The following is a 27,292-nucleotide window of genomic DNA, read 5'->3' as shown; positions in this document are numbered from 1 at the left end:
TACACGAGATAGGTAAATATTGTTGGAGGTGGGGGTGGGGGGGGGGGGTATTATTCACCGTAGTTTTCGCTGCCATCTTTTATTTTTAGGACACACCGAGTTCTGAGGTACCCTCAGCCTCATATAGCGCGCCTTTTGCGAGGAGGATTTCTATAGATTAATTGTTTTGCCCCTGTGATCGATCCTAAAAGACACCATCCCTTTTTGAATATGATACTAAACCAACACCTTGAGACGTGAAAAGATACTCAAAAATCTCCACAAACGTTTGTAAGAATTAGCCATTCTATACACTGTACCAGCTGTAGTGTTGTATAAACAGAAAAGCCAAATTTGTCTTGTTACCACTATTGATGTAGAGAGAGGTATTTAAGCAAAAGGAATACTGTGGTTCCTTTCATCAACTTGAACTTTTGGACGGTTATGATGGTGTTTTTCAACATATATCTACGGGTTTTTTTCGGGTAATATATATGGCAAGTGAAGGGAAAGTTCATGTTTCCTTAAATCGTCTATATAAGATCTGCTCAAGGCTAGAATTTTTTGCCAAGCAAACTTAAGCCAGAATTATTAATATTTTGAGGTTTTAGGTAGGTTCTATTCAAAAGAGTGATCTGGTGTATTTACATATCATTTTTCAGGACATGCTTTAGGTTTCTTCCATGAACAAGCCAGGCCGGATCGAGACATGTATATCACAATTCACGACGAAAACATTCGCCCTGGTAAGACAGGATCACATGTATATGACTGTGTACATGTACTATTCTGTTCTGTACTGCTCTACCTCCTCTGCCCATAGAAATAAATCCTGGCTGGGAAAATGGTCTGATGATACCTGACTCTACCTATTTCTCCAACAGCGAGCGATCAGAAAAATTCGCATTACCCGTTAATACATATATTCATGTGCGTATTACTGTTTTTAAACCTAAAAACAATACCACATAGTTTTGAAATAAATTGAAAATCAATTAATTCACTCTTAGCGAAAATAAAAAAAATTAGAAGGAATTGTGGAGGGTTTCATCTATTAACAAATACTGTTATCAACATTTTATGGTTAGGGAAGTCTTCCAATTTTAACAAGATGACGCATGCGCAGATGCAGTCTTGGATGCCGTTTGGTACCCCGTATGATTACTACTCCATCATGCACTTCTCATCGTACGCATTTACAAAGAACAAGAAGCCCACTATCACAGATAAATACAACAGGGTGAGACAGAACAGTAAATTGTACATTGAAATCCTGATCCAGTTTTCGAACCTCCATGGGAAAAGGAAAATGGCCAACACCATATTTGAAAAAGAGACGAGCCACTATTTTTTTTTTGAATGGTTGTTAATGATTAAGTATGAAACTTATTTGAATATTTTTTACGCTAAATTTGGCTTAAAAGGCACATATAATGTAAATTAAACATTAAATTCGAAAACTGATGCCACAGTACCTTAATTGTTATCAGTTTTGCTTTCGTACATGTTGAAAGCATTTCAATTGGCCCTCCTTTTCTCAAGTCTTGGGTTACTCCTCCCACTCGAAAGTTTTTTCGCTCTGTTCTACATGTTGCACCTCCCTTAGTATCTGAAAGATCCTCAAAGCCTAGACTAAAGTGAACAGACGGGTGTAATGTAGGCTTTACCTCCAGGCGAAACTGACTGCTTTCGTGAGCTTTGTTATTCGATCACTCAACTTGGTTACTCAAATTTATACCTAAACATGCTGCAGATCCCTGTCAGGTATATTGGCCAACGAGATTACCTCAGCACTTTGGACGTGAAGCAGATAAACCTCATGTACAACTGCCCGGGAAGTAAGTCATGATAAATATCACGCCCACTGGGTTGTTCTAACTATATGTATCTCGGCATGCGCATTATCTTCGATACAGCATTTTTTTTTCACCCTGAGGAGTACATTATGTTTAAAAGGCCAGCTTCAAAATTTGTAGTTGTTGTATATCTTATTTTATGTTCATAATCGATATATTAATCAGCAAGTGAGATTGCTGTTGTTTATAGTAAATGGGGTGCGGGACGATGTTACTTGAGTACTTCTTATATATAGATACATATCATCACTTTTTACATTCCCTGATATATTCATTGTTTTATACATTTGATTGTTTTTTCTTTTTTCATTATTTAGTTATTTTTTTAAAATTACTAAATAAATATTGTCATGCGTTTTTTACATGCGCCTCCGGTTGTGATACTCGGGCAACCCTATCCTATTCTACTGACACTAATACTGATTGATTGATTGATTGAAATGAATTACCTGCTCAACTGATTAAATATACTCTGTCTATAATTAATGCTGGCGAAATTAAACAAACAACTACTTATCATGGATAAATTTTGGTCATAGTTAAAGGGAATTAATTAAAAAAAGTAATGAGTAGGTACGAATGAGTGAATACAGTAATAGGATCTTGGTAAGTAAGGGTAATGCAAATGTTTGGATCTAAATTATTAAATAAAATGAATTGTTAGATGTAGACAGTAGATCTTTCCTGCTTTCCTGTAAACAAAGGCACCAACTCGAGGCTTGGGTGGGCAAAATACAGTGATTTGTGTGAAATTATTCACTTAAGCCTCTACCTTATTTTTTTGTGTTTGCTCACTGGAGCGAAATGCGAGAAAGGTCTATTTCATAGAGAATTTATTTCGTCAAAAACAAGGCGTTACGATTTGGATTTGGATTTCCGATCACGTGGCGGCGAAAACCTATAAAAAATTAATGGATTCAGATTCGGTGATTGGAAATCTAATTATTCGAATATGTTTTTAAAATAGCTAGTCTCCTACTTATTCACCGTTCCACACCCAGCTGGTCTGTAAACCATTTTTACACCCTTGCCACAATCGTGGGTGAAGCAAGGGGGTGCAGGGACCGCGGAGCAAGGTGAAAAGTGGGAGGGCTGACAATTGAAAATGATTTTTCATATTGAAAATCGAAAAAAAGGAATAAAATCATAGTATTTTGATTTGTTTCTGTCGCGTGACTTTGCATACTTTATCCAGTATTTGTTGCTCTTTATAGGTCGGCATTAGTGAAGATACCGAAATTCTTCATACGATTTTCATTCCGTCCAGCAAATGTGTACGCTAAATTACAGGATTGCTGACAATAAGTAGAATATCTGATTATAAATAGAAAAAATATACAACCCATCACCAAAAATCCAATTACACTTAACGAATATTAGTCAGAAACAACTCGCACTTCCAAAAAATGAAACTTTTAACAATATATTGAAATGTTTACTGGTCAAACTCAAACTCACCATTTTCACTGCAAGTAGTTGTCGTCTTTTCTGCAGAGCTTACAGACTTTGACGAAGTCCCAACTAACCCTAATAAACGACCAACATACACGGTCAGTTCAGATTCAATGCAAGAAAAGACGCGATTACAATGTTAGTATAGAAAATACTACACTGAAGTGATCTGAAAAATTTCTAACTATGGCCGTTCACTGTTCAAGTAATGTAATTCTTCTTGCCATCGAATATTTCATTGATTCGAAAGGAGAAAGACAAAATATAAAACTTTTATCAACTTAAATCAACTACTCACTTTCGTTTGGCTTGAAAAAGCTAGTAATTTTCTTCATTTTGTCTGATAAAACTGATAAAAAACTCTGCCGGAGCTGGAAGTACAAAACACGCTGCCGAACAAAGCGAAGGGGTGGCCAAGGCATGGCGTTTGATCAAGGGGCAAGTCGGCCCCAGGGCACAATTACCGCGAAAAGCACAAGAGCCCCACAAAATGCCTGGCGTTTGAAATTAAAGAAAATACAGAGAATATAGCGGAATATAGACGGAAAAAAACTTGTTTCAAGTCTTTTTTTTTATTTTAATTATTTTTCTTTTCAGCGCAAAAAGTGGGGGCGGGGGCGCAAAAAAGTGGTGGGGCCGCGGCCCTACCAGCCCCTCCCCCTCCGCGGTCCCTGGGGTGGAGCCAGGGCCCAAGGTTGCATCTGAGCGCACTTCTCTACTCTTAAATCCTTTCCAGTTCATTATTATGAAAATATTTTATAACGCAAAACGTTGATCTTTGATAGATCAAAGCATTTTGTAGACGTAAAATTTTAAAAACCGTTCAGCTTCCCTCCATTTCCAGTTACTAGCCATTTAGTTTTAGGGAAATTACAGGGGTATTATTGGAAGGGGGTGTGTTTATTTGCAGGAGATTGCTCGGGAGTTCGATGAATACGTATATTTTGGACCCCCGATCACGGACACTTTCGTCTGTCTTGGTTATTTTTAAACGTACAGGCTCGATTGAATGAATCAACTTGCGAGAGAATGGTGGACATATCACCGAGTTCCACATTTTCAAGAGCTTAGGGTGGGTGGGAAGGTTGTAAACTTGTTCCTTTATCCAGGACGCGGGCATAGCACTCTTCCCCACTGTCCTCTAGTACCAATCGTTTTAAGCAAACATTTTTTCCTTCTATGACAAGTTTTTAATGAATGAAATATGCAGTTATATGATATGCTAATGTATTTAGATTTAGATTTTTTGGAATATATGTTTCTTGTGTCCTATTTTAATATTAGTGAACTTACGCAACAGGACGGGAGAGGAAAGAAGACGGCAAACCTTGTGTGACAAGCGTGACAATAATTTTATTTGAAACAACTTTTCGCCAAACTTCACTTTCCTTTAAACAGATCTTTTTGTAAAGGAGCAGAAAACCTTGGTGTTAAGTGAAGATCACGACAAAACCCACAAGTGATAGCCCTGTCACGTTTGTCACACACAGCTGTTTTGCCGTCCTCTTCTTCCTGCCGTCCTGTTGCGTAAACTCACTATTGTGTTAATCACGCAATGTAGCTTTTGGCTTGCATGTAATTACTCATTAAAGAACTATGTATCTAACTATCTATCTATCCACAAGTCTAGCGTAGCCACGTGCACTGTACAATACTTTATTACTTTTACTTTTGTTATGCTGTAGTTCTTTGATAACTCAATTATTATCTATTTTTAAAATTGCAGACGCAACAACTTTTTTTGCTGAAATCTGCGAAGGTAAAAGTGGACGGATTATCTGCTTTGGTGGAAGGAAAATTAAAGTTATTTACGCAAATTACGGAAGGAAAAGATATCAAAACCATTGCGGGTTTGGATTAAATACAAAATGCGAAAGCACTTCTTCTTTTGAAAAGGTCAGACTCGTTTTTCGAATCCTTATACCTTATTTTTACTTAATTTCGCGATTTTTAAATGGTCGCCCCATGAAGGGGAATCCAAGACAGTCGACTTGGATTCTGGATTCCACACCGTGGATTCGGGATTCTAGGTACTGGATTCCAGTCTTTGTCCGTGGAGTGGATAATCTTTTGTAGGATTCCGGATTTCTTTTGCTATATTCCGGATTCCAAAGCCCTGTAATCCGGATTCCACAACCAAAAATTTCCCAGATTGATGAGTGAGTTGTCCATGAGACAGGGATCTTCCCTGCTCTCCTAATGCATTATTCCTCTTCTGTAGGTTAAAGAGGTCTGTAATGGTCGATCATCATGCGAGCTTCACGCCACGGATGATGAGTTTGAAGACCCTTGCCCTTGGACCAAAAAGTATTTGGCCGTTCGATATCAATGTCGTCATTGAGATTCAGGTAAGTGGAGAAGCTATTGTGGAGGAAGGTAAAATACAAATTTTAGAGGCAACACACCGATCGACCCTCGAAACAAATCAAGCTTTATTTTTCTTTAATAAGCTAAAAATCACGTCAATAAATAAATGTAACAATATAATCCTCACAAATTAAAGTTGACAGCAACAGTGATTTCTAGTTACTCTGTTACTAAGCACCAATTATCAATTATCTTTGTAGGTCGCTCGTGTTAGTTATTCTGGTTGACAACAAGTTACTGTATTTTTTACAATCTCCTGTATTTTGCTCTCTTCAAGGTGGCACTGAATTTCGCAAGAACATGAAGCAAAGATAAACATGGTGGTTCAAATCAGTTTTCAATGCAGGCTTACAACGCCTTCAACTTATCTGCAATAAAAACCACAAAAAATGTTTACGTCTACTTTGCTACCTTGTGCCTGAGTTTCTAGCGTGGGTACTTGAAAAAATGGTGTGTTCACATTAGAGCCCAGAGAGTACCGTACTCGGACACCGCGCTCTGGCATCAAGTGTGAACGCTGCCTTAGTCCAGTTGACAAAAAATTCTCCCTGAATTCTCTTAGGCAGCGTACACACTGTTGCCCACGCATAGTGCTTGAGTACGCTTCTCGCTGTGCACTAATGTGAACACACGTACCCACGCCGAAATTTTGTTAAGATGCCGGTGCCCAGGCACTAGTTTGCTTGAGCACTAAGGGGCTGTCCACACTTGGTACTCGGGAAACGGTGCCTGGGTACCGGCACAAAATGGTGTTGTGTTCACCCTTTGACTGTGTACATAGTTACTCCATTCCTCCCCGTCAGACGCCATTTTGAAACATGAGCTTAGCATCGAGAACAAAGCAAGCTAAAGCAGTGGACTGCCCGGAACTGACAAAAATTGTCTGGACACAGGGACCCGAGTACAAGGTCGAGACCTTGTACTAGGATACCGTGCTTGAATTCTAGCGTGGGTACTTGAAAAAGGGTGTGTTCACATTAGTGCCCAGCGAGTACCGTACTCGGGCACCATGTGCGGGAACCGAATGTGAACGCTGCCTAAATCTGAATGATGTTTATAGCGAAATTGTATTTAAATCACCGATCTCGCAGTTCAAAAATCTATTAACAAGAGGCTAAAAAAATACTTTGTCACCATCAAAAATTTGTATTTTTATTTCTCAAACTCATTAATAATTCATAAAGAAAATTCAAAGGAAATTAATGTTTAATGAGTGTTTGGATATCGGATGAAAAACGGCTCATTTTTGCATCCTTAATTTCTCCTTCAAAAATGATTTTGTTTGAGAAGAAATATCAAACATTCGACACAGTGTTTCATCACCAGATGAAACACCTCGCAGTTCGTCAAAAATACTCCGCTACGCGTCGTATTTTCAACTCTCTTCTCGGTGTTTCATCTGGTGATGAAACACTGCGTCTCATGTTTGATATATTACTTGCAACATCTAAGACTATATTACAAACTCTTTCCTGTTACCTGAAGATTCGGCGAAATAATTTTAAAACAGCATCAAAAGAAGGTACGCACAAGAGGAATCCAAATAATCTTTTTCGGCTGCAGTAAAGCGCTTTTGGTATATATACAAAACAAATTAAATATACATCTAAAAGATACTATGTGTAAAGCTCACCGTTCAAAATAACTTTGTGAGTCAAACAAAAACAAATTAATACTTATACATATTTTTAAAACATAGTAAATCTATAAATGAACTACCATTTTTTTTTCTTTTTTCCCATTATAATTTTTATTCTTCGTCCTTTTGCTAAAGGACGTGGTCACATAAATTAGATGTAAGTACTTCACCTTTATTACGTATGAATTCTTAAAACGAACATGTCGCTGTGAATTGTTCCTTCATTGTTTCAAGGTAAAATACATTCTGATATGAGCATATCTGTCTTGTAACTCTTTTGAACTATAAAATTCCTTTAGCTTGTTGTTTGATAACGCAGTTATCATCGATCAAGTAAAACTGTGTAACACAGTTTCAAAAAAGGGCAAATGAACTTCTCTTTTTTCGAATTTGGTAATAAAATGATTTTTTTAGGGTAAACGACGGATTAAGCTCAGGGATCATCAGTTCATCGACTGATGTCAAGAAATCTTCTCGAGGTCGACCACTTGAAAGCAGTCTTCAACAGATTTACGGCAGTATTTGAAAAATAACTCTTCTGCTCTCATGAGAATGATATTCAGGTCCATTTTCATTGATAAACTGCAACAGAAGGAAAAAAGCGCAAACGTTAACAAGGAAAGCAATTACAGAGGGACTAAGTACAACGAAAGGGAGCTTAAAAAGGAGCTGTGTCACGAAATTCAGCAAAATTAGGTAATTACAAAATGCTCGTTAAATTAAGAGAAACATAAAAGTAACCACTTACAACATTAAATGAAGGTTAAAATAACACAACAGATACAACAAATGCCACGGATGGACAAAACCGAAGAAGATTGAAACGGATTGAAACAGGGTTTTTGGAAACTGTTCAGCCTAACAGTTTTTCAAAGTTGATCTCTGCTGTTTGCAACTTCAAAAATAATGCTCACGAGACATATTTGTCAGTCTCGAATTTCTGATTTTGTCATTTACATGAAATTTCTTTGCTTAATTTGCTTATAGCGATTGAGGGCGAGTAATTGGCGAAATTAAACAAAATGAAGCGGACTGCCGTGACACAGCCCCAGCGACGCACGTTAACCGAAAGTGAGCCTTTTCTCTTTTAATAAGCCTTGACGCTACCATTATTTGTATTGCTAAGTGTCTTCATTCTTAAAGAGACGATTTGCCCAAAATTTGCACAAAATCAAGTTTCAAGAGTGCAAAAAGTCTACTTCCGGTCGACGTGAGTCGCTCAAAAACGTCACTACTTAAACTCCCTGAAGACCCGGGTATAAAGGACGAACAATAAACATGTACATTTGGAAACTGTTTCCAAGGGAAACAGTTAATTTCGCTCCCTGAGAATCTCCGTTTCCTGTGCCCTGCGAGCAGAAGCTACATTTTCGCGGTATGAGCTGGCGTGCGAAAAGTAGCTACTTTTCGCACGCCAGCTCACACAGCGAAATGTAGCCTCTGCTCGCAGGGTATGTTTCCTGAGGCTGAGCCGAGGAACATTTTGAGATTTTAAGGTGATTTTTCAGTTACAGAGGACGATTCACAACGACGATTTTTAGCGAAAAACAGCAATGCTGTAACCATTCAAAACAATGTCGCAACAATGTTGCAACGCTGTGTTACGATTAAAATCGTCATTGCGAATCGTCCCGGGTAACATCACCTTTACGGAAACAAAATTAACTTGTCTCCCGAGGGACGCGTCATTAAATGATTTGTTATCAAGACTTTTAACGTTGTCTACGTGTACAAATTTACGAAAGTAAATCTCAGAGGCGGTATTCGGGAAGAATAATGTTGTATTATAAGTATAATTGTGCATGTAGGATACAAGTTCAGTCCCGTTGCTAAACCTATAGCATTTAGAATGATAATGATTATAATAGCACCTTCACAAACTATTCAAACTCATTTAGTTACCTGTGAATGGTGTTGTAAACCGATGAGATTTCTGAAGATTTTAGCAATTCATTCTTGTATTCCTTTAAAACAGCTAGGCATACAAACACTTCGAATGAGTAGTTTGTGTTCATATCTACAACTTGAACATGAAATTCCCCTCCTACAACAACAACAACAACAACAACAACAACAAAAGCACAATTAAGACTTAAACATGAACAGGCAGGTTTGTAACTATCGTGCTAACATGTATCAAGTCGATTTTGCCATTTGTACTCATACTCAGGCCATTTCCGCTTTTTCGTCACTTCCAAACTAGAAAAGCGTGATGTTCAGGCTACTAAACCCTCTATATTCTCTGTAGCGATCGTCAAGCACGCGTATCAAAATGTAAAGCGCGTGAGATTTATTGACGTCTAGCGCGAGGAAGCAGGGGGTGGGTCGCGATCGCCCCTTAAAAAAAAGGGCCCATCCTAAAGGCAGAAAAAGTTAATAAGCGCCCATACACGAATTGCAAATCCTGATTGATTCCATGCCTCTCAGGCAACGAACCCATTTGCCGACGTTACGATGTCGGACATCGAGGGGACAGCACCAGAGAATTCACTTATTGACTTGAGTGACAATGAGATTGAAATTGAAATCGAAAAAGTAAGAGACTTTCTTGAAGACGGACTTTTCTTCAGAGTATTTTACAGTAACCTTGCTTTGTTACTGTTTTGTTGCAGAATAAACATACTGCACTTGCTGAAAATGGTGAAAATTTAATAAGCGCCCAACTCGAAATAGCGCCCACTTGCAAGGTCCAAAAATTTAATAAGCGCCCAGGGCGGTTAATCGAATAAACACGGTAACTCTTTTTGGGAAGAGGACACTTATCACAAAAACTGGGAATAAAAGGCCACGGTAAGACTCAAGTAATAATACACCTACTTCATTGGATGAATACATGACTAATAAACTCACTAACCATCTCTTTCTAGTTCTTTAGCTCTTTGTCTCTCACGCTCTCTTTCAGCTTCCATTGAAGACAATTCAAGATGCTGGCTACTTATAATCTCAAACATGGTTAGCGCGTCCTCAAATGGAAACTCTCTTTTAAAAGTCAAAACAATCCACCTTCCAAAAAAAAAAAAAAGTGATTATAATATAACGAACAAATTAGGAAAACCCAAGGCAAAGTATCCCCATTTGGCATGGCAGAGTATGCACTGGCTTCACCCTCGTTCATATCCTTTTTAAATACACCAAATCGTGAAAACGAGGTTCGAGGCCCTACATGTACCTCAGATTCGATTTTCAAACTTTTCACAGGCTCGGAAGCAGCGATAGATCAAAAGGACACACTTACATGCATGGAATTTCGTTTCATGAAAACGTCTTATCAAATAAATTATTCGACCATTTCCTCTGGCTATTTTATTCTGTCACTCTGCCGAGAAGTGTTTTGTCCCTACGAGTCAACACCGTTCATCACTAGAGACCTTTAGATTCTAAGACGAGTACGAAATTTTCTCAGTACAACGTAGTACTCCCGCGTGAACCAACAACATTTTGGCGGGAAAACGTGGTAGCCGTCGTCATTCTACTACGAGTTTTAGCGCGAATGTCGTGGTGGGAAAAACAAGATATCAAAAGTTAGAAGTTTTATCTTTTTGCGATCGGGAGAGTGCGTAATCTCGGTCACTAAAGTTAACAGTGCTAACGCTTTCCGGGAAGTCTTGACTTTGAGAATACGCGAAAAAACGTTAAGTCAAATCTCGTACTCGCCCTCGTCTTCGCATCTCAAGGTCGTTATTACGATTCACGGGGCCAATATTTATAAATGCACCTGTGAACAAACAGCATGTCACCCATGTCATGAGCTTCAAAGTGATTGTAAAGATGTTCGTCCATTTTTCTCAGCAACAATCTAACATGTTCTGCAAGAGAAGCGAAAATCATAAATGCTTTTATTTAATCCTTTATAAACACTCTTCCCCTTTTTGTTAAAAGTCGAAAAAGTATCCAAAAAATATACAATATAAGTTAACTAATGATAACTAGCAGCTTCTCGCAATTACGTTTACAACGTATAGTCATATTTTGATATTGTTGATGGTGTTTTAGTATTAAAATGCAGAGTGGATTTAGCAAACATTTACCTTTTGGAAAGAGCAATAAAGGAAATAACATTATGCCAGGCCGTGTCTTCACAACAGTGCAAGGTTATAATTATAGTAACCAGTTTCAAATGAATCAAAACGCAATTGCAAATTTCTGGGCAAAGATTTGCCTGTTTGTGAGAGGAATAAAATGTAAGACCATGATATCAATTTCACCCAGTTACAACAGTGCAAGGTTACAGTTACCAGTCAGTTAATAATCTAATACGTACCAATTTTATTCAGCATTCCATCATCCAGGAAGTCACCTTTTACAGAGTCCATATAATTAGTAAAACACCAGTAAGCCTCTGCTTCAGATCCCAGGACGATTAGAAATCTACTCAAGATGTCATTCATCCCTTGAACATAACCTACATCTAGCAAAGAAATTAAGTACAGTCACTCTATTGAAACAAAATGATGAGTTCATACATGGCGAAAAAAAAAACATTACATTTTTGTTTTGTTTTGCATCTTTATCAGGGCTGTCAAGCATGACTTAGATTTTTTTTAAGGTAGGGAATTGAACAGCTTGGAAGAACTTAAGGTTTCTTTTACTTTCCTATGTGAGATTAGTGAAGGGTCAATCTCACAGTAGAGAGCTTTAGATTCTAAGACGAGGACGACCACGAGAACAACATTTTCCCAATGCTAAGTAGTGTTCGCGCGAACCAACGTCATTTTGGCGGGAAAATGTGATGGCCATCGTCATTCTACCACGAGTTAGGAGTTTGATCATTTTGTGATCGGGAGAGGGCTTAACCTCATCCAATAAAGAAAACAGTGCTAACTTTTCTGGTGAAAAAAAGTACAATGAAGAATTCCGGGGTGTCTATTTTTTTAAAATACGCGAAAACTTTAAATTAAATCTCGTACTCGCAGTTGCTTTCGTCCTCGAATCTAAAGGTCTCTATTAAATACCCGGGGGAAATCCCCCAGCCCCTAGTGACAACCCAGTTTATTCAGAACACAAGGCATGTTCATACATATCAAAATATGCATGATAGATATTGCTCTCAGCTTTCCGTAGCTAAGTGAGTATACTGGGCCGAAGTACTGGAGAAATTGAATAATTAAACCAGACTTACCTGTAAGTTGAAGTTTGATTGAGATTCTACCGTAGCATTTGCAGAAATGAAGAGATCACATGAGATAGCAAGTCACGTGACTTCGAGCTCAGTCTTGAAAGCATTTTTTTTTTTTTTTTTTGAGGAGTCCTGTAGACCACCCCATAGATGAATAGTAAATATATGGTGTATGCAACACCATAGGATGATATGAACAGGGGGAGGGGAAGGGAGGGATGTGATCTCTTCATTTCTGCAAATGCTACGGTAGAATCTCAATCAAACTTCAACTTACAGGTAAGTCTCGTTTAATTATTCAATTCTACCTCGCATTTGCATACATTCTGAGATCACATGAGATTTTAGAGCTCTATAGGGCTCTCAAAAAATAAAGAATACACATTCCAGATAAGGAAACGTAAGCATGGCATTTATTACCAAGGCACTAATTCTTTCCCAGTACACTGTTGGCAAAGGAACTATCATTTAACAGTGGTTTGTTATAATAAACAGCAAACACAGAGCTTGAACGCCAGCCAGCTGTGGTCATAATTTCATCTAGAGGAACATCAGCTGACTTTGCAGCAGAAGTGGCTGCACTTCTGGTGGAGTGAGGCTTAAAAACAGAAGTATTAATTCCAGCGTCAAGCATAACTTGTTTGAGCCACCTAGAAATAGTGTCTTTAGAAGCAGGCCCATGAGGCTTGCAGTGGCAAATCAGGAGTTGAGAACATGAACCCCTTAAGTTAGAAGTTCTAATAAGATACTCTTGTAACAATGTAAAAACGCAAAGAGTTTTATCATGGTCATATTTCTTCAACACAATAGGTGGCAGGTGTCTTTGCCGGCCACCATGAGCACTTGTTTGCTTTAGAATGGAAGTAATTTGAAAAACATATTCTCCATCTTTAGATTGCATGTCATTGATTGACAGCAACTTAAGAGTCTGTGTTCGTTGTGCAGTAACTAAGGCCAAAATCATAGTCAGTTTCAAAGTCAATTGCTTCAGAGACATTTCCTTGGTGTCAGGATAGCCCTTGAGGTGGCTGAGAACAATTTGGGGGTTCCATGTTTCCACATATCTGGGGAAAGTTGGTTTCCTGTTGAAAGCACCCGACATAAAACGTGAAATAATAGGGTGTTCTCCTACTTTGAAGCCATCAATATTGATGAAGGAGGAAAGAGCACTTCTAGTGGTCCCTAGAGCACTGTAGCTAAGCTTTTTGGACTGAAGAGTTAGAAAGTTCAACAGTTGTGGTAATGAAGGTGTTGTAATGCTGATCTTCTGTTCTTTACAGTAATTTATCCAAGCTGATATGCTGGATCTGTATTGCTTCTGGGTACTTTCTCTCCAAGAATCAATAATAATGTTCAAAGTTTCACCAGTTATTCCTTGCAGCTGGAGGGATTTCCTGACACAAGACAGCCAATCAGTCGGAGCTTGGGGTAGAGGGGATGGACGTTCTTGACATCGTGGGGAAGGGTCAGGGTTGACTTCTGCAGCTTTATTCGGTGTAGAGGCGCCACTAGCATTGACATTACTCGTGGGTACCAAAACTGTGTTGGCCAGTCGGGGAGAACTAGGATTGCTGTTGTCTCGGAGAATATTATCTTCTGAAGTACTTTCCCAATAACACTGAAAGGTGGGAGGCAGTAAACAAGTTTAAACACAGACCAGTCAAGTGTAAAGGCATCAATAAAATGGGCACATGGGTCAGGTTTCCATGCTGCGTAGCAGGGCAGTTTTGCATTCAACCGTGATGCAAAAAGATCAATCTCAGGATTACCCCATTTAGTAATTAAGCTGTTATAAACATGAGTGTCTAATGACCATTCCGTGTCATCATGAAAATGTCTACTTGCTAGGTCAGCTTCAACATTAAGCTTTCCAGGTAAATGGGTGACAGCTAAGGATATGCCCCTGTCTTTGCACCACATAAGAGTTTCTCTTGCAATCTCATTACAGTCCCGAGAGTGAGTGCCACCCATATTTCTCAAGTAGGAAACCGCAGTTTGGTTATCAGACAATACTTTGATGTTACAGTTTGTTAAGTCTGAGCACAAGGACTGAAGGCCAAACAGGACTGCTTTTATCTCCAAATAGTTTATGTGGCACATACTCTCACTGTGGGACCATCGCCCATTTGCGGCAAGGGAAGAATTTTCAATAACACTTTCCCATCCTTCTAGAGAGCTATCACATTTAAGGGTTAATTTGTATTTCATAGGCCTGACAGGGCATGGATCATTGTCAATATTTGAAAGCCACCAAGACATGTCTTTCTTAGCTATATCAGAGATGAGCATTCTGTCATCTAAGTTCCACCCATTCGTCTTTAAAGCATCAGTTTTGTCATTTTCAAGAGCACGGTAATACAGTGGGCCATATTTGACGCCAGGAAAACATGACACCATTTGCCCAACTACAGATGCAACCTCTCTAATAAGAGGCTGCTCTGTTCTGAGGAGCTGTAAAATGGCTGATTTTGCTTTATCAGCCTTGTCCGATTTCATAGAGACTGTCATCACAACCGAGTCTAAAATGAAACCCAGGAAATTGACTCTCTGGGATGGGACAAGTTGGGATTTATCAGAATGGATAGTGAATCCCAGAGACTGCAACAATGTAATAGCCCTTTGTATAAATATGACCAATGTCGGAGGGTCATCGGCAAAAAGTATAATGTCATCAATGTAAATTACTAGAAGCACCCCATCCTCCCTTAATTTGGCAAGGGCAGGTTTTAACAATTTGGTAAAAATTCTGGGTGCACTAGAGAGGCCATTAGGAAGGCAAACAAATTCATAAAGTTGGCCTTCGTGCTTGAAACGAAGGTATTTTCTGTCCTCAGTCCTAATAGGAACAGAGTAGTATGCGTCTTTTAGGTCTAAGACAGCCATCCAACAATTAGGCTTCATAAGTTGAAGTGCGTTAGGCAGTGAATCCATCTTGAAGTGATGGTACTCAATATGCTCATTTAGCTTTTTCAAGTTCAAAATAAGACGGTGAGACCCATCTTTTTTGGGCCTGGTGAAAATTGTTGAGATAAATTCACCAGGAACATGAGTAGCTTTCCTAATGACCCCTTTAGTTAAAAGCTTGTTAATTTCAGTAGTAGCAATATCTGTCTCTTTACAAGAAAGTTTGACAGCTCTAGGGGTGAGCGCCTGGCAAGGAGGGTTGCAAAACTCTAGTTGGTAACCCTTAACGATGCGTAAAATGTAGGGGTCAGACGTGAGCGTCTGCCAAGCACTGAAATGCTTAGCTATGTTTCCAGCAATATATACATTGGTACAAAGAGGCGAACATATACTTACTGTGCTAGTAGCTGGCAGCAAGTGTTCTATTGGCTTGTCCGGGTTGTCTTGTCCCGGTTGGCATTGTTCTTGGATTTCCAAGGTTTGAAGTTGTTGCCTCTCCAGTTTTTTGACTGCTTATAGCCATTATAGCTGTTATTGCCAGGTCTTCCTGGAGAAGGGCGATGCCCTTTATAATTAGGGGTGATCTTGGCCCCAATTTTGTTTTGATCGCCAATATCTTTCAAATGCTTTTGTAGATCATCTCCAAAGAGAAAATCTGTAAATGGCAACTGGGAGGAGCAGAGAGCTGAGTATTCCCTCCCAATATCTGGTCTCAGTAGAAGACGGCACTGCATGTTTATTTCATAAGAGGCATGAGTGAGGAGGGACATGGCCTCCAGCCCCTGTTTCTTTAGGTCTTGGCATTCATCAGCATTAAGCGATTTTGCCTGCATAAGCTTGTCCGTGATTCGGACAACTGGCAGGATGCCTTTTGTGAGGGCTTGTTGTATTTTGAAAAATTGTAAATCCCTCTTCTTAGTTGGCTCTCTCAGTCGACGCCAAATGCCCGGGTTTACCTTGGGAGGCTTGGCTGTAGTACAATTAGCCGGTCTCTCCTGCCTCTCAAGCCGGTCTTTGAGATTTTTCTCGCTTAGTTTGCAGCGGAACATTTTGTCAACTAGCTTGGCTAGTTTCTCATTTTCGAGACTTTCGCCCACGATATCGTCAGACTCGTATTCTTTTACGAGTTCCGAGAGGAAATCATCCTCATCACCACTACGAGTGGTGTTTTGCTCTGACTCATCACTGTTGTTGTTTAACACAGAGTCATAGAGTTTCTCGCAGTCAGTTGACTGGTCGGAGGCGCTCGTGGAGCTTCTCGCCTCGCCATCTTTGTTTTTTGCTTTTTTGGCGGGAACAGCGTTTGGAGATTTGCTCGCCGGCCGTTTTCCTTTGTCTTTTGTCTCTCCCCGCGGCGAATTGATGAGTTCTGGCAGGCTTTTCGTCAGGCCTAGAATTGCGTGGGTGAGTTGGCTAATTTCTTCCGAGGAAGCGGCTGTTTTGTCCTTGAGTTGTCGTGAAGCGTGTGCAGGCACCGCGTTGCGTTCGTCGGGTAGCGAATCCTTGTTTATCTGGTCTTCTTCGCCCTCGTCCTCAATTTCGTCGGCGAGGAGATCGTCCTCAGATTGTTTTGACATCGCTAATATCTTCGGCTTGAGGCTCTGAACGAGAAATGGATGAAATTTCTGAAAATTTTGTGGGAGCGACTAGTGCTCCAAGCGACCTTGCCCGAAATCAAACTCGCACTGAGCTCGAAGTCACGTGACTTGCTATCTCATGTGATCTCAGAATGTATGCAAATGCGAGGTAGAATAAGCGCTATAATAATATATTACTTATGTGTTTGAATTATGTACCTTGATGATATGCACTATATGTGATTAAAATATCCCTCAGAACAAGGAGATTCTGATTTCCCTTTCCCCTATAAGAAACATCATGTTTAAAGTTCGCACAACAAAGTGATTACATTGTATGACAAATTAAAGCTATTTAAAATTGCCTGATTTAAAAACGCCGGGTTCATTTTGGGCATTCGGCAATTGTGCACTCAGAACCCATTGTTAGGCGGTTGCTCCAAGGCAAATTATTGCAGCGAGTTCTGAATATCCAAATGCCCAATGCACAATTAGCAATGACCCATTGACAAAGCAGCCTTTTTTGAATTTATTAGATATATAGCCGCCTTTCCTTAGTTCAACCAAACAAGAATCTACTATACAATGTGTTTAGTAATATGCACAAATCTGTCACACAGTTCTATAATTAGTTTTATAGGTACATTACACAAGTTGTGCACCTTGGAAGAAATAGATAACATGTTCACTTAAAAATCGTTAAATTAAAAAAGAAAAGGAAAATACAAAAGAAATCAGTGTGTCTCCTTTCATTTAACGTGCATATCTGGTAAATATTGGCTGTAACTGCCTTTGGCTAAAAACCAAGTTTCAACCACTAACTAGAGATTAAAGTTACTACTGCAGTCTTGTTTTAACCTTGCTAAGACCAGACTCTGTCAATGGCTTCTTTTTCATCACATAATAACATAAGAAATTTGTTATTCATGACTAAAAAATAGGATAAAGTTTACTCACTCAAAATAAACTTGACCTCTGTCTGTCCTAGGCACATCTTTATCTATAACCCTAATTGACTGACGCAACTTAACCATGTCCACTGGTTGTCGATGGGCATGAAACTGAAGCAAACATTTGAGTCAGTTCATTTTTGTGGCTGACTTACTTAATGGCTACTTGTTAAATACACTATACAAGAATGTTATGATAAATTTGTTCAATAAACCAGTTTTAAAGGAAATAATGTACATATACAGGAATGGAATAAGGAATAATGAACATAACTCCATGGACATGAAGGTACAGCCTGTTTAAGTACGCTGGACTCTGTATCAAGAGGTCTAGGTTCAAGTCTTGGCTGTGTCATTCATGTATTGCTTTCAGTGGGCAAGGCACTTTTATTACGTAACCCTCTAAGTGCAATGCTTCACCTTGATTTACAAAATTTATTGTATTTAAAAAGAAGAAAAAGGGATGTCTCAGGTGCATCTCCACCCACATAAAAGTGCTTACCCGGCACTGCATTTTGTAAGTGTTTGAAGCCTTTTAACAACTAATATAGTTGTTCCAGCACTTTAATAAGGTATAAGGAGCAAGATTTTCCGTCAGAAGAACCAACAACAAAATAACAAAAACACAAAGGCCATGATGATGGAAATGCATCATTGATTAAAATTTCAGTCACAATGACCCAATTCTTGTCTGACATGAAAAATGAGATTCAAAGGTGATTTGCTTCTTGCCGTTACATTTAGCTATTAAATAATAGCGGAGCTCCCGCGCGCGAAGCGGAGCACCATGGGTAACAAAATTTGGTAAACTATCCATCCGAGAAAATTTGGTTATGACGTAGAGTACGCCCACCCGTACACACACTTCATGTAAGCCGATGTCAAATGTCACAATAGATCTTGCACAACTTGACTAGCCTTTCAGTTTTGTAAGCCATCCGTATGAGTACGATTAGATTGACAGCTGTCAAAAACAGACATCCGCTGACAATTATCACATGACCATCTCGCAGGCTCAGATCAAAGATCAGTCGTTTTGCCCCTACATATATCTGACTTCGCGTTTTGTTCGTCGCTGCGATTTAACCAGTTATAATCTTAGAGAGAATGAATACAAGCTCGCTGTTCCACAACCCCGTACTGAATTTTATAAAAGAAGTCTTTCTTACAGCGGAAGTGTGTTATGGAACGGCTTGCCTCTGGAGGTGCGGCAATTGACATCCCCTAGTATATTGAAGGGAAAATTAAGAGACGTAAATTTCGATTGACAAATAATTTAATTAGCGATTTTCTGTTTTTACACACGGCCTCCTTGAAAAGCAGGTGTTTTCTTTTCATCTTTATTATTTTAGTTTTTATCTTAGATTTTAGATTAGTTAGGAAGTTAGTTTTTCTATACTTCGATGTAAATGTATACCTGAAGGAAATACCGTGTTTAAATAAAGTTACCTTACCTTACCTTACCTTACATATAAGCTGATATAATATGTCACACTTACCAATTCAACATAAAAACGAAACTACCCCGGGCTGGGCTGTCAGTCGGCTGACAGTCGTTTAAAGTTATATTGGCAAGCCAAATTACGGTCAATTGACAGCTGTCAAAATGGGATATGTGCATAGATTAACTTGGGCTCAGGTTCGCTCAGGTACACGATCTGTCATTTTCCACTACAAGCCAGACGGATATGTCTTACTCACACTCGTAGTCTGTTAATTCGAATATTCGCCATTCTAATGAAGGTTAATTGACAGCTGTCAAACTAGAGTATACACTGACCATCATCACCTGAATGTATTGCAGGCTCATTTTTCTATCCATTGAGGTCACCCATAGCTTAGAAAATCGATCTATCCTAGAAAATTCGGCAATCACGTGACCTACATCGACCACCCGACCTTCCGTCCGTCCGCACCACGGGCATACCAATGTTTAACTCACACTTTCTAGCTAGTTTGGGAGCCTGCAGCCTGATATTGTACATCCATGTTTTGATTAAATGACAGCTGTCAAAATAGTGTTTCTGCTGACCAGTATCGCCTGACCGTATCGCCGGCTCAGGTATCGACCCACTGAGTTTGATTGTTTTTTGAAGTTATCCGCTGACAAGTTGCTACTTTTCAAATGATCGCAGGCTCAAGTTCAATTTTTTTTAAAATGCATATAAAATAAGTCGTGTTCATAAGCCGCACTTTTAAAATTTTGATTTCGAACTGACCTCGGACGCGAAAATTCAACTGGCTTTTACATGTAGGGAAGGCAATCGTTTTTTACTTTTCTCACTGTCACGCGTTGATCACGCTCTAAGTCCAATTTTTGTGTTCTGATTGGTCAAAATTTGACAGGTGAGTTCATGCGGAAAAATTTATGCAGCGTCTGGAAAATTGTTTACTTTGACAACTGAAGCTGACAGAGTTTTGTGTCAACTTGTGATGTTTTTAATTGTCTTTTTCCACTTGCTGTACAAAATGAAATACAGCTGCTATCAAGATTGTTCTGTAATTCATGGCTGGTTTGTTTATTGCGCTTTTATTGACAAATGCACGGCTTGTCAAAGTCTTTGGAAATCCGATTTCTGATGGCATCGTTTTCAAAAATGAGCCTACTCACTTGCCCTTGCTTGAGGCGTAAGAGGGTTGAAAAGTTTTAAGCGATTCTGGAACACTTGATGACCTTCAGAAGCAGCATCTCGACTGGTAAGCCTGAGCAATTATCGTCTTTGATGTGTTTTTTTTTTTCGGTTTCCTGACGTCGAGCCTACAATAGTATCAGGTTTAAAAATCCTTTAGACGTCTTTTGACCGCAAATTCAAAGAAAAGGTTCCGAAGAATATTTAGTTATGATTTTGGCTGTAAACAGAAAGCTCTGAGCGATTTTCTTGCCTCGAGTTCATCTTGCAAAAGAGCAGACACCGGGAAGCCGGCTTAAAACATAAATAAGCTTTATATGCTTACCTCAGACTCACGATTTTCAGAGACACTTTACTCTCAATAGTTGTCTTCGTGAATGAAAATTATTGTCTCTGTACATGTTTCACCGAATTATATTTATTTTATTGATTGTTAGTAGTCCCTCTGGCTCTTGCAATTTTTATCACTGCACCGGTTGTTTCGAGTCAAACATAAACATCGCATGCAGGAATACTCAAAACGCAGCGCGTAAATAATCACTAGCTTTTAAAGATTACACATAACAATACCATAAACAGTTTTACAAATACAGCGAAATAAAACCTAAACATAACAAAATCTCTATCATGTTGAAGCGTAACTCTTTTAATCGCACTGCAAATTTGGTGCCTGTCAAAAGTGAGAACCCGTCCGGCTGGCCGAAAAGGTGATTTTGGGATTTTTTTTCATCGTTTTCACTAAAAGCCCATAATTATTAAACTGCATATCACATAGGAACAGATTTTTCTAACTGAAAAGTCCCGGCACTATGGAATTCTCTTCATGAAAACGTTTTATAATGTGCTCAATGCTATAATTTGTTGTGCAAAGGAAGGGCGTGCTTTGATCACAGGTAACCCAGGCTCACTGTTAGTGCCACGTTCGGATTTCATAACATGGTTAAATATAGAGAACATATGTGGCGAAGTTTAGGTCTGGAAATTTGCTAGAAATGGAAATAAAAATCGATGAAACTTATCATGTGGCAAGTTGTTGTTGTCTTTAATGTGTACGCGAAGTTTCGGGAAAAATAGTCTGCTTCACCGTTCCTTCATAGTATTATATTTCAGGGTTGTCCAATTATTAGTCTCTCAAACGGAGCGATGTTGGAGAGACTGGTGAATGCCACATTATGATGCAACAGCTAAAGCAAATACAATACACTTTCCAGGCCTAATCTACTGTGATCGAACATGATTGCTATTTTTGGGTGTACAAATAAGACTACTAACTCAATGTAAAGTTTGTTTCACTCCTGGACTGTCAAATTATTTTTCTCTAAAATCACTTAGCCTTTGCCTCAAAAGTCACATGAATGTACCCTGATCTGTGGATTGCAAGTTTATTGTTTCATTTAAATTATGAATTTATTAACGGGAGCTTAATTCGCTTTTAGCCCTGGCTAAATCTATATATTAATAAACTACATGTTCATGTAAGTTTAGAACCAGCAGACTCACGGAAGGAACCCTGACTTTGGTGAATACGGACAAAGCTCACATATGAAGTGCAACACATGGAACACTGTTCAAAACACACCTAATAACCAGATATCAAACAAACCTTTGCTGTCAAAGTCAGAAACACAACTCGATCCTCTCCTACCAGTGGAACTTCTTGTTCATGGTTTCCTTGAGCATTTAGTTCATTGAGTTCAGCGTTACAGCTCTGACATTCACGTAAGTATAAAGGTATTGATTCAGGGATGTCTGGATTAACTGGGGGCTCGAATGTCTGTACAAGTTCTTTCCATCTCATTTTCAAAGCTTGGTATCGGGCATCATTCTCAGCAGAAAGGGCTTCTCTTTCTCTAGAATTAAATCAAATATTTGTGTATTAGTACCGTAATAATCATGGCTAGTTGAATTTACATGACTTGTATTACAAAGTACTATTGAATGGACAGAGAAAATGAAGAAAACACTAATTTTATCTCATTGACAGCGCTCTTTTTGTCACGGCAGCCTTTAAAATTTTCTTAGTCTTAGGTCCTTAGTAATTTACATGTACATGTCGGTAAAAAAGCTGAAATTTAGAAATGAAATGATATTGCACAGTGTAGTATGATGTTTAATACAGTACCTCCTTGTGGACGAAAATGGATATAATCCAAACAAAAAACTCCACACTTCCTTTCTAATCCTGTAATCAATTCCACCTAAAATATAATTTCAAAAAAACACAAAAGTAAATTTATGTTACTGCACAGGACCCCCACTTACAAGTTTACAGCCAGATGGCAACAAGACATTTCAATACAAAGTGTGTGCCACGGGGGCACTAAACAGATGCAAACTATTTGTATCACCGTGTTTATTAGTGATTGGTGTATCACAATCCTTGTTCATGGTTGGTGGGTTTTGATCCAAAGCATTGTTGGCATTGAGAGACAAAGAAAATGCCAACAATGTCTTGGATTAAAACCCACCAACCATGAGTGTCAGGTTTGTGATACACAAATCACTAACAACCACAGTGATACAAATAGTTCGACTCAGTAAATTGACACTTTCACCTGACGAAGACCTGCAATGTGCAGTCGAAATGTCGCGATCAATATCAAAGTGACAATTGTGAGACAAATGATAAAACTAAACCCTTTGTATGCATTATCCACAGTGATTAATACCGTAAAATTCTGAAAATAAGCCCCTCCATGTATAAGTCCCCCAAACTAGTAATGCAAAAAACCCGCCGTTAAATCACCCCTCCAAATATAAGCCCCCAGGGGCTTGTACTTGGAAATTGCCCTCAAATACAAGGTAAAACAAAGCAAAACCGGTAAATTTCGTTCCAACTAAAAGGCGAGCCCAATCAATTTTGAAACACAAATTTCCCTCCATTGATAAGCCCCCCTGAATATAAGCCTCTACAAAAATAAGCCCCTCAAAAAGGGCCTTTGAAAAATATAAGCCCCAGGGCTTATTTTCGGAATTTTACGGTATCTTTCATGACATTATATGATACCTTTGAATACTGCTTTCCTGAGAGCTGATTCGTTCACCACTCTGCCATCAGCATCAAAGAATGTCTCCCACACGTCATTACTAAGGGCCCTTGTACGTTCACTTATTTGAACAGGGCTTTCACCAGATAATTTGGAACAGTCTACAAAGTTGGCAGCAGCTTTCTCGTCAATCGTCAAATGTTTTCCACTTTCATTTGGTTTTTTTGAGTTTTCACACATCACTATCAAGACTATAGTATGTTGAGACCAATGTGAGATCTAAAATGTAAGGTGTACAATTACCAGTCAGATAAATTCCACATCAATTAAAACTTGAATAATTTAATCACAATACTGGTTGCAGAAATATGGTTCAACCTCATTGTTCTTGAAATTCTCAGTTTCCTTTTTTAGGTTTCAAGTGCAAAGAAATATGTGATCATCAGGATGAAAAAGAATTACATTTTGTAAGAACAATATTTAAGCCTTGTCGAAAAAAACTGGTTTTGTATGTCTTAGTGGTTTTGAATAGAGCAAACTTTTAAAGTACATGCCATAAAAATAATAATATCATCGCAAGACATGATACAGTCTTAATAAAGCTAAGTGAAGGTTTAAGGTGGCAGGACTTTTCAACTACCATTTAAACAGGAAATATGCATCAATTTAGCATCCCCCAGGTTTAGAACAATTCTGAATTCTTCAGGGGTAATTTAAAAGCAAGGAGGATTTTATCAGGGGAAGTGCAAACAAATTGGTAGGAATTTCTTTGGAGTGAAACCTTAATTTTCAAGGAAATCTTCATTAGAAGCCCTGTATAACAAAAGAGTCTGACCGGCTTCATAACCATTCCACTCTATTAACTATGGTGTTATCCATCTTTTGAACAACCACACCAAAGGGTAATAGAGAATTCATGCAACTCTTTATAGAAAAAAAAAACTTGAGAAATTCTTCAGGGGATGACCCACAACTTATGGAAGATTTCATGTGTGAAATGCAATACAGTAGAACCTGGAAGACTTCAGGCGTGAATGCAATAAAGAAGAACCACGGTAACTCGAACTCTGAAGGGAAACAAAAAGCGCTTTGAGTTAGCGAGGGTTCGAGTTATCGGGGTGGATTCCAAAATTCAATTTGCCATTTTAAAGATACTGATTACTGACTTTTCAGTCCTTCAGTATGGTACAGTGCAATCTAACTTATTTCCTCGGAAACGGCAAAATGATTAGCCATCGAGTTGTCGGGGTTTGACTGTATATTCTTCAGGGTAAGTCCTCAACGACAGCTACTAGGCAAAATGGTGTCAGTTCAGAACCCCTGTTTTACAACAGCTGTACTCACTGTGGTACTACAACATTGGCAAGCAAGTTAACTATAACTAAGTTCAGCTGAGTGGTAAAGTGATATCCAGTTCAAAGTTGAGAGCTCAAAATCACACTCAGTCGTGCAGAATATGATTTCGCGTAAGTTGTTAAAGTTGGCGTGAAAATAAATGAAACTGACATAGCTTACCTCATTGTTCTGGGAATTTTCTGCTTCAAAGTACACAATCAAGTATTGTACACAGCTGACACAGAAATAGAAGGGTTATTCTTTCATGTTACGCTTACGCCAAATAGACCTAGTGTTTCATATAATAGTAATAGAATGTCCATACTCATGTCCCAAATTTTAACAAGGCCGGGATACAAAGCTAAGCAGATATGGTTACCAAGCCATAACATGGCGAATGACTTTACAGACGGTTCTGCCAGGAACACTAATATTGATAAAGAAAGAATAGAGAGTAAAGGAGATGAATTCAATTGCAAAGGCAGCAGTTTCCAGTAAGTTTTCGTCTGTTGGTAAGAGTTTAGGATGGGATGCCGACAAAGATGAGGTACAAGATGAAGGAATTTCAGCGAAAGAACTGCGGAAAAGTAATGAACAGCATGCTGCAGCGAGGGCTAAAAGAGAGAAACAACATGCCAAACGAAATGCCGAGAGAGAAAAGAAGCGCGAGGAGATCAGGGCTAAATACGGCCTCAAAGAAGATCACGGAAAAAGCAAACGGACTGGAAGTACAACGAGGGAGACAGGCAATGATTTAAATACAACGAACGCTGGTGATCAAGGCGAAGGAAAACAGTGTCATGTTATGTGAAATGTGTATTTGCCAGAGAAAGATAAAAGGTATTTGGGCGATGTTAAACTAACACACTGCAGAATGATTACACTGGCTTTAAAACTTTGTAAGGCATCGAGTGGGGAAGAAAATTTAGAGCACGTTCACAGGCCTGTTATCATGCATCATTGTGTTTCTTATCTTGGCTCTGCTTCACTAGTGTTGTTAGCCTGTGAACAGGCTCTCTGTTTGGGGAAAGGGTGAAAAAATCGCACCCTTTCCCAAAGCAGTTCACAGGCTAATTGTTGCGAACTAAGTGGATCTCAATGTAAATAAAAGAAGACATCAATCTTCGGTTTCGAAGGGTAGGCTTAAGGTGACTCGAGCCAGTTATTTTGTGAGGGTACCATCCTACTTTGAAACTCTCTGGTATCCCCACCTTTACTTTGATCGTAAGTCTAACATATAGCATGGATGATATATAGATCAGTCTACAATATAGGATAAAATTTTTTAGCGATCGGAGTAAATGTCACGTGGTTATAGTGGCATGCCTCTTTGGGGACTGAGTCAAATTTCTGCTGTTGCCGGCATTTTTTCGTGAAAATCTCTCGGATACATATAGTGCGTATTAGTGGCTTGCATTGAACAGAGTTTCACCAAAATCTTTACACGATTATACCTAATAAACTGTGAGATTTATCCCTTTCTTTTGGGAATCTTTATAACAGATAGGTCCTTGCAAGGCGTCAAAAAGCTTTAGGGCCTTGTAAATGCGCGCGATTTCAAGCAATGCAAACATATACAAATTACAGTTTGTTGACGTTTGTCAGCATTTAAGAGTCCTTCTCACAAAAAAAGCATTTTCTTAAAAATTCGTAGTTTTTTTTCCTTCATTCTTTTCCCTTCCTTCTGAATTTCATGATCATTGAAAAACTGTGACATTATCTTCTATAAGCCCAAACTCGAGTAAATATTGAAGATTTTTAGCATTTTGGCTGAGTTTGTGCTTTGGGAGTTTTCTATTGTTTCTAGTCTGTCATGACACAACATTCTTGTTCAGCAGGCGTGCAATGACCGCACTTGGCTGACTTCTGAATGCTCACCGAGATATGATAATTTTGTATGAGAAAATAGAAGGGATTCCCGTTATTTAACGTCTGGACGTGAACACCCTCAGCGCCTTGTATACTGCAGGAGGTACAAGGGCTTTTAGCATTATCTCTAAGCAAGACGAGCAAGAAAGATTTTAGAGCGAAACCAAGAGTCACAAAAAAACTGACAGTGCTTACAAGTGTAGTTAATTTTTTCACTACCAGATAAAAGGATAAGTAATGAGTTGGTTTAATTATTGGCTTGCATTAAACCTATGAGAAAATGAGATTTTTTTTAATAGTAGGTAGATTTAGTGTGTAGCATTTCTTGATTTTTTTGCAAAGGCATAAGAAGCACGGGAATTGATTAAAAATTGTGAGTTAAACCTCTATGTACCATGCCATCTCCTGTCTCACCGTACCAAAATTATCATATCTCCGTGAGCATTCAAAAGTCAGCCAAGCGCGGTCATTGGACAGGTGCTGAATAAGAATGCTGTATCGTGACAGACTAGAAACAATAGAAAACTCCCAAAGCGCAAACTCAGCCAAAACGCTGAAAATCTTCAATGTTTACTGAACAGGGTGCAAAGAAAGTCAGTTTTTACAGCTTGCCATTTGGGCAAGCTGTAGC

The 27,292-nt window shown here is 38.9% G+C and overlaps 2 protein-coding genes and 1 long non-coding RNA gene across 3 annotated transcripts; 1 reads left to right on the top strand and 2 right to left on the bottom strand.

Annotated features, from left to right (window-relative positions):
• The first annotated feature begins 5,021 nt into the window (after positions 1–5,021).
• On the top strand, positions 5,022–6,141 carry LOC140935362 (uncharacterized). The gene is made up of 3 exons (XR_012165195.1): positions 5,022–5,183; positions 5,509–5,635; positions 5,932–6,141. It is a non-coding gene; the product is annotated as an uncharacterized lncRNA (long non-coding RNA).
• A 641-nt stretch (positions 6,142–6,782) lies between these two features.
• On the bottom strand, positions 6,783–25,060 carry LOC140935315 (TBC1 domain family member 15-like). The gene is made up of 11 exons (XM_073384868.1): positions 24,973–25,060; positions 23,478–23,736; positions 22,593–22,668; positions 22,074–22,320; positions 17,848–17,951; positions 17,110–17,177; positions 11,555–11,701; positions 11,009–11,099; positions 10,148–10,296; positions 9,196–9,337; positions 6,783–7,875 (listed from the first exon to the last, which is right to left on the bottom strand). The coding sequence occupies exons 2-11, from the start codon at positions 23,695–23,697 to the stop codon at positions 7,755–7,757; spliced, it is 1,365 nt and encodes a 454-aa protein (XP_073240969.1). The 5' UTR covers positions 23,698–23,736; positions 24,973–25,060; the 3' UTR covers positions 6,783–7,754.
• LOC140932808 (uncharacterized) lies at positions 12,396–16,953 on the bottom strand (the record flags this gene model as incomplete). Its single annotated transcript, XM_073382315.1, has 2 exons — positions 12,396–14,027; positions 15,710–16,953. A coding segment is annotated over one exon (1,218 nt), but the record flags the coding sequence as incomplete, so codon positions are not given.
• Positions 25,061–27,292: the final 2,232 nt, after the last annotated feature.

The sequence above is a fragment of the Porites lutea genome, chromosome 4 (assembly GCF_958299795.1).
Source record: "Porites lutea chromosome 4, jaPorLute2.1, whole genome shotgun sequence".
NCBI lineage: Eukaryota > Metazoa > Cnidaria > Anthozoa > Scleractinia > Poritidae > Porites > Porites lutea.
Note: the sequence above shows the minus strand (reverse complement) of the source record. Positions and strands in the feature narration are given on the sequence as shown.

Bases quoted from the DNA above. Each gene is read 5' to 3' on its own strand.
- LOC140935315 (XM_073384868.1), bottom strand. From the start codon at position 23,697: ATGTGTGAAAACTCAAAAAAACCAAATGAAAGTGGAAAACATTTGACG. The intron at 17,178-17,847 runs GTGAGTAAACTT...TGTTTCTTATAG, and splicing joins AGAGGTCAAGTTTATTTTGA to GGGAAAGGGAAATCAGAATC. The intron at 11,702-17,109 runs GTACATAATTCA...TTTCTTTGCTAG, and splicing joins ATATAGTGCATATCATCAAG to ATGTAGGTTATGTTCAAGGG.